Source organism: Amblyomma mixtum, chromosome 3, assembly GCF_055824585.1.
Source record: "Amblyomma mixtum isolate Tamu chromosome 3, ASM5582458v1, whole genome shotgun sequence".
Lineage (NCBI taxonomy): Eukaryota > Metazoa > Arthropoda > Arachnida > Ixodida > Ixodidae > Amblyomma > Amblyomma mixtum.
Window position 1 is genome coordinate 425,887,078 of NC_143014.1, and position 7,813 is coordinate 425,894,890.

Below are 7,813 nucleotides of genomic sequence, written 5' to 3' on the forward strand. Positions count from 1 at the left end.
TAGAATCATGCGTTACGCTGTGTGGAAATGCGGAAAGCCGGACGCGACGACAGCGGAGAGTTTTTACAGCGAAAACTATAATAGCTTAGTGAAAACGCAAGCACGGGGGTACACTGGCGGAGCTGATGTCGCCCCACGCAGCATATCGCTTCACAATGTGGAAAAGAGAAAAGCCTGGCGCGGCGAAAGTGGAGGGTTATTTCTCACTGCGTGGTTCCAGTGTAGGAACACAGAGCCTTAACCTGCTCACCTTTTTCATGCAGCTATCCATTCTATTGATACATGGGCCGTTGGGGCACGATAAGCTATGAATGCTGACTCACGCCGACGCCACGCTGCCAGACAACATTACTATCGTCCACTTGATATCAACAACGCCGATACCTGATGACTGTGGCGTCGGAAATGAGCGCCTCGATACTGTGACATCCAATGCAGACCCTCGACTCGGTGACATCCTGACGGCAAGGACAGGCGGTCTCGTTTATAAACCTGGGCAACCATCTTCGCCAGACGAAGGGCACAGCAGCAATGTGGGAATGCGGAGCCGCAACCCGTCTACCTTTTTCGTGCAGCTAACCAATGAGTTACTGCTGCTGCCCTTGGGGCATGATCCGCTAAGAATCCCGACTCATGCCAACACCACGCTGCCAGACAGCAGTACTATCTTCCAAGTTCAGTCAACACCGCCGATACCTGGCGACTGTGGCTTCAGAAATGAGCGCCTGGATACTGTGACATGTAATGCGCATGCTGGACTCGGTGGCACCCTGATGACAGTTAGGGTAAGGGGGGGGGGGGCAACCTGGCATATAAAATAGGGCAACGATCTTCGCCTCTTCGCCAGACCGAAGGGGATGGCAGTAAAGTCGGAATGCGAAGCGCTAACCCATTCACTTTTTTGTGCAGGCGAGAAAATATTGTGACGAATGCTTCGGATCAAATAACGCACTCCTAGTTCTGCCATTGTACCCAAGATTAGTCATTGACTTGTTTGTTTTGTGATTGTGCGCCGGACCCAAAGACACTGTTACTGCTCAACGGGGTACTGAAACGAATTCTGAGATAGACATGTCATGAGGTTCAGAGCAGCTCCAGCAGAATGCTGACAGCCTGAATGAAATAAAGAGCGGCGACTAACGGCAGTCGAAGCTAAGCTAGAACTTCTGGCCGTCTTTGAGAAGAAAATACTCACGGCGGCGTAAGCCAGACTGCTAGACTGGAAAGAACTATGCGCTCTCTAGAGCTCAAAATCAACTATCTAGTAAACTAATAAAAGGAAGACAAATCTTTTTTCGTACGGAATACCAGGAAGTGAAAGCGAGAACGCCCATTCCCTCAGCAAGCAAGTTAATAGAAGTGTCGTCAAAGACTTTCCTCCAAATGTGCCCTATATCTATTGAAAAGACTCGCAGGCAAGGCGAGCCAGCAACTGAAATACTAGACCAGTGGCAATGAAGTTTGCTGAATTTCCTGAAAAAACTAGAGCTAAAAAACTTCCACAGGCTACGGGGACTGATTATTCTGTCTGCGAGAATTTTTTCTGCCAGGATTCACGACGTAAGAAATAAACTTGGGAGCTACGCTAAAGCAAAAAAAGACGGTGAAAAGAAAGTTTAGCTGATGTACGACGAATTATTGCTTAACGATAACCTCGATTGTTCGGATGATGTAAAAGCCAATGTGTTCCCTTCGATGCTCAACCCAACAAGAGGCGCGCCAGGAAGACCTCTAGGAGGAGGAGTGGCACTGTGGCCCTAGCGACATGAGAAATAAGTTTCATAAACGTAAACACTCCGGGCATCACTACAATTAGTCACAGGAATCCCTGCTGATTAGTCTTCAACATGATTTACTAGCAATGACAGAGACACGCTGTTAACAGAGAAGATTTTAGATGGGGAAGTAACATCTCCAATTTTCTCGCTCATCCAGAAAGACAGGCCCACACGTGGAGGAGGGCTTGATCTCTTTGTTAACAAAATAAATTCCCTTTAAAGTACTGCCACATACCCAGAGCATTCAGGTTAATTTTGCAAGGTGTGCTTGATCTGCTCTCTGCCGCAGTAGGATGTGTCTACCGCAGTCCCTCGGCGGATCATGACGTCATTCGTCATTCATTCCTTACATCGACTGCTTACAACTTCGTTACACATGGTTTCAACGTTTGTGAACTCAAATGGGTGCTGATAGTAATCCTAGCCCCAAAGCTCTTCGGTATCAATGGCGCGGCGTTTGAAAATATCTGCGCCGGTGCAGATGACACGTGCTGCGCTGGCTTCGATAAGGCAGCGGGGCAAGCGAAGCGAAGACGCCAGTGCAGGTGACGCGTCAGCATTCGTTCAAACATAAGATGTCCTGGGACTAAATCGCAGTGTTGTCAGAGCAAAAACGTTCGATAAAACATTGTATAGGCAGGAAGACTGATTCTTTTGGGTGATTTTAATTTAGTCGTTGTGAGCTCGTAAGCTATTCGATTCCATTGGGCTTGCTCAGGCAGTGTATTTGGCACGATGTTCGATTTTAACCTCTGGAATTTAGTCAAGCAACCCGTGCTCAATAGGTTCCACTTCGGAAGTTGTTAAGTTGGTTTTACTCACTGATCCATTTCAACTCGACACCGTTACGATGGAAATAACAGAAGGCATATCTGATCACCATGTCACTGATAATTGAAAAAGTGGTCGTCGTGAAACACGCACTCCTTCATAATTTTACTAATGCAGATGACGCGAGTATTATCGATCACCTGATTTTTGAGCACGCATCATTTGAGGAATTTTCTTAAACGCTTCTAGAAAGGTTAACATGCTTTGGAGGCAGTTCAAGGAAATTGTTTTTTTGTGCTCATAGTTATGTGCTTACGGAACTGAAAAAGGCCAACAGAAGAAAGCCGCAGATAACAGAGAAAATTATCCACTTGAAACAAAAAACAGAATGTTAAGAAACTTACTCAAGTTTATGACCAGCACTGCGACTAGGAACAAACTTCCCAGCGCCATTATTTGCATTAAATAGAAAATAAAGGATGGGAAAAGGTACTATTTCGCTAATAGCATCCCTAGCTTTACCAAAAATGCTCCAACAAAATTTAGGAACTGCCTAAACCGTGAAAACAGTACCGACACATCACGTGATGAAAATGAAAAAAAAAACGGGAACTCTTTCAATAATTATTTCCAGCAAGTATCATTCTTGATAATAAAAAACTGCCCGAAGATAACGTGTGAACTCGCAGGACTATAGAATAAATTGCCAAAGCAGAAACCGACGTATTTGACCTTCTATTAAATATTACATAAAAAGGCCTCTGTTCTAGTTAAGATGCTTAAACTTTTAAGAGATATGCTGAGGGGACCGCCAATTGTTTGTGCCTGGTTTTAATAACTCTTTATCAATACGGTAGGTTCCGGCAAAGAGGTGAATAACTAAATTAATTTGTGAGCACAAATCTTGCAGCAAATCTAAATTTTGAACTTCAGGCTCATTTATGTAACCAGCACTGCTTGCAAGCTCGGAAAATATAGTCCTTAAACTATTAACCATTTATCTGGGGTAAGAAATGCCATATCCTCCACTGAACACGGCTTCCACAGAGAGCTGTCAGCTACTACCCAGCTACTTGAGCTAACACACGATATATCCCTGAGCATAGATAATCCAAAACAGAGAGACATATTATTATTAGACTTCTCAATGGCCTTTGAGCACGTGTCACTCAGAAAACCTATTAAACACTTGAAAATGCATTAGGTGACTAGGTCCTCAATAACTGAATTAGCAGCTACTTGATTGACTGGTCACAATATGTTGAAATTCACCGCGATACCTCTACATTAGTGCCTGTCACATCCGGGGAGACACCCCGGATGTGGCAGGCACTAATGCAGAAGTGTCACACGGAAGAGTCTTTGACCCCATTTTATACCTGAAATCTATTAACAACCTGCTCACAAAGTTTCATGCAAATGTTAGGGTATTCGTCGATGATTCCATCTTCTACGAAGTTATAAATTTCTCTGGTGTCCACAAAATACCATAAAATCATGGCAGTTTATTTGCAGGTGATGGGGGGGGACTGCCATGGATTGGGGTCATTCCCACAGGTACTGAATGAGGGTGGCCTTGGCCGCCTCACATGTTGAGCAAAGTGGGATGGTCAAGGTAGGGTGGTAGCGATGAAGGAGGTAAGGTGACATGTAGCAGTTTGTCTGCAGTTGCCGCCAGACCGCACTGTATTTTGAATCTAGTGTACGGTGAGGTTGTGGTAGATTGAAGCGGCTGTTTTGTAATGAATGGTAATTTGGTGGTATGTGAGTAAACCCCGCGAGGTTTCCTGCGCGGGTTATAGTGTCCGATATTCCGGGGCGTGGAGTTATAGTTCAAGAGCCAGCGCATAAAAGCCATCTGACGGATAGCCCTAGTCAGAGCCAATATGGGATTGCCTACGCGCAAGGCACTCTCACCACGGCCTCTCATCTATGCAGCACGCTCGAACGCGCTTGGCCTTGAAGGGTCGTTGTCACGGCTCTCCCCAGACGCGACGCCACCTGCTCATCCCGTAGCGCGCTTGGCCTTGGTAGAGTTACTGTGTGCCGCATTTACGCAGACGAACCATCTCGCAGAAAGAACTTTCATTAAAGAAATTCGGCCGTGTAAAAGCTAATGCTTTCGCGATCCCACACGTAAGCAGTCTTAAGTGTCTCTATCGAATTTTTTTGCAGGTAAATTTTTATATTCCCGGCGTGTTGGCACTTACTTGCTAAGATTTATTCATATCTAATGCCTTCGTGCTGCTTCACTTTTACGAACATTGCTCTGTAACTACGATTTTTGCCCCTTTGTGTATCCTTCGTGCAGTAATCTCCCATGAAATTATTACTACGATTATCGAATAAACAGAAACAGTCAGTTCCCTTATGCTTTCTTTGGTTTCTGTAGTTGTTGGATTTCTTCATATACTATATTAGCTATCACTTGATGGTAGCCCGTAAGTTCCTCCTTAGTATTCCCCTTTAATGTCTTTTTAAAATACTTCTGCATGAAACGAAATGAATTTGTGATGATCTTTATGAGGGCTGAATGATAAACACCAAAATTGTGCACAAAACTATACCGAGAAGTTCAAAGCATACGAGTTTTATGATACCTGGAAAATGTGCTTGTCACTCACCAGCGCCACTTGATTTCGGTGCTTTTGCCACACATTCGTGAAGAAGGTTACGAAATTGACGTCGGGCAGGACGGTGTTCTTGACGTAGGTCTTCACCACGTTGTCCTCAATAACAAGGTTTACTCTTGAATACAGGGGCTCGTCGTCCGACGGTAATGGCTCCTCAGGTGACTTGCTTCTCGCGGCCATTGTCTGCAATCTGTGGACCGCAGTGAAAGAGCGTATATACGGCTCGGAAACAGGCAGTGCAACTGCTCTGGACGAAACTGCAATAGATTGTTTCTTTGTCAGCCGCAGTCTCATGGGCTCGGTGGGGATTGGGAAGAGGGGAGGCAATTAGCTACAAAGCAACAAAAGGACTGCAAGCTGATAGGCCGCATACCGCTTGAAAGCAGTTTATCAAATGTAGCGCGTAAGGCACAATCATCTTTGGCAGAAATTAAATTTCGTTCCATTCTTTATTTTTCAGGAACTTCTGATGGGTCACCTGAGCTAAAAGCTGTCATGTCAGTTTACCGAGGCCCAGGGACCAATACGCAACAAGGCAGGGCATACTATACAAGGAATTGTAAAGTAATTGTAATAAAGAAATACATAGACTGATAGCACATATGTATACAAGTGAAAAATTCATTTTAACAAGGACATGTGTACATGTGAGGAGTAAAACGTAGATATAAGGTATAAAACGTAGAGAAATCTGGATAACAAGAAAGAAATAACAATCACTAAATTCTAAAGGGACAAAAATACTGTCGCAATTGGGGAAAGATGGGGCTGGTAAATTGCTCATATTCATTGAGTATTAAGGGAAGGTTAAGGTTGTGTTTCATAGACAGCAGTTTGTAATTGGTTCGAAAGCATGGAATCAGCAATAGATTAGTGCTGCGTGTACTTTGGTTATATTTAAGGATGCGATCGACGAAATAAAGTCGTGAAAGCAGGTAACGTTAAGTAAAATGAACGTAACATAGAAGTCGTACGTTTTGTATCGTGACTATACAGTATTGAGGGAAATATTGTTCTGTGCAGGAAAAGTAGTGAATATTAGCCATAATGTGCACAATCTTTTTTGCAACACGGGAGTCTTCTTAATGTTGCCTTTGATTGTGGTAAACACCACAAATTGCTATATATAGTTAAAATATGAGGAGAACAGTGCATTGTATATTTGGAGTTTGGTATGCGCTGGAAGGATTGAGCGGCAGCGCGATAAGGGCTCGGTTGTTTTACTTAGTCTTGTGCAGATGCTGGCGATGTGTGAATCCCATGTTAAGGTATCGGAAAACGTCACTTTTAGAATCGTTTTATCTTACAGCTGAAATTTCTTCTCCATTGCAGTGGAACGGTCGTCAGGTTTAAAAGTTTATTTCTCGGCCGAAATATAATTACTTTCGTTTTCGTCAGATTAATCTTCAATCCGTTTCTTTTTGACCAGAAAACGAATATATTGAGCATGCCATTACGCAATGTTGAGACTGTTTTTGTCTGGGCCAGAGAAGAGGGTGCTACTGTAATCGGCATAAATGATGCACTTGGCCTCCGAATCAATCGTCACGATATCATTAACATAAATATTAAAAAGAGACGGCCCTAAAATACTGCCCAGTGGCTCTCCGGTTACAATGGATAAAGAAGAGGACTGGCCGTTACTAACGTGTAGGCACTGACTTCTCTCGCGAAGTAAGATCGTATGAGATTTATTGCTGTTCCTCGAATTCTGTGGAGCGATAGTTTATGTAAAAGGATGTCATCATTGAGGGAATCAAAAGTTTTGAAAAAGTCAATGATTACACCAAGAGTAAGCAGCTTAATTTCAATAATTTCAAAGACCTCTTTAAGAGTCGGCAAAGCAGTCTCTGTCGAGTGCCCCTTTCTAAACCAAAGTTGCGCATCAGAAAAAAGCGTCGTCTCGTCATAAAAATTAATCTCGATGACAGTAATTTTTCGAAGCCTTTTGATAATATTTGATAAAAGATATGGGCCTTTAATTTGTAGTGTCATTTCTGTCGCCACCGTTGTACATGACAGTTACTTTTGATTTTTTTCATGGCATTATGAAATTCGTGATCCTCGATGATCAAATTGAAAACAATGCATGGGAACAGGAACACTGGACTGTATACTTTGCAGGCTTGATTTTCAAATTACTGGTATTCAGAGCTTTTCTATTGTTAAGTTGCATGAATGTTCTTGAGACTGCTTCCTCGGTTAGAGGGTGAGAAGCAAACCAAAGTGTTTATAGAGCTATCAATAGCAGGTGGTGCAAATGAGAGGCTGTGATCTGCCGTGATGCCGTCGGCAAATACTTTATTGAAATGATCGGCTAGGGTTTGTCCGGAAAGTGTACGATTATTGAGTAATATCTTTTCATGTGCGCCATTCTTATTCTGAGGACCAAGGACTCTATTTATGTCTTTCCAAATAATGAGCATGAATAAACTCTCAGCAATGTGTGAAAGAACCCGAGAATAGGCTGTTTGTTTTTGGCGCAGGGTTAACTTGAGCAACCAACAAAGAAGATGGAACAATGTGTGGTGATAACCAAATAGCAGATAACTGTAAATTTGTCAGAAACTTCGTCATCAAGCATAAGAAGGCTGCTGTTGTTGTTCGCTAAAGTAGCACCAGCCGGAAATA

General features: G+C 43.3%; 1 protein-coding gene across 1 annotated transcript in view; it reads right to left on the reverse strand.

Moving 5' to 3' along the window:
- Positions 1–5,362, reverse strand: part of LOC149357969 (luciferin 4-monooxygenase-like) — a 65,181-nt gene extending 59,819 nt beyond the window's left edge. The window contains exon 1 of the mRNA XM_089576690.1: positions 5,174–5,362. Within this exon, the coding sequence (XP_089432816.1) occupies positions 5,174–5,362 (189 nt within the window). The remainder of the gene's footprint in view (positions 1–5,173) is intronic.
- Positions 5,363–7,813: the final 2,451 nt, after the last annotated feature.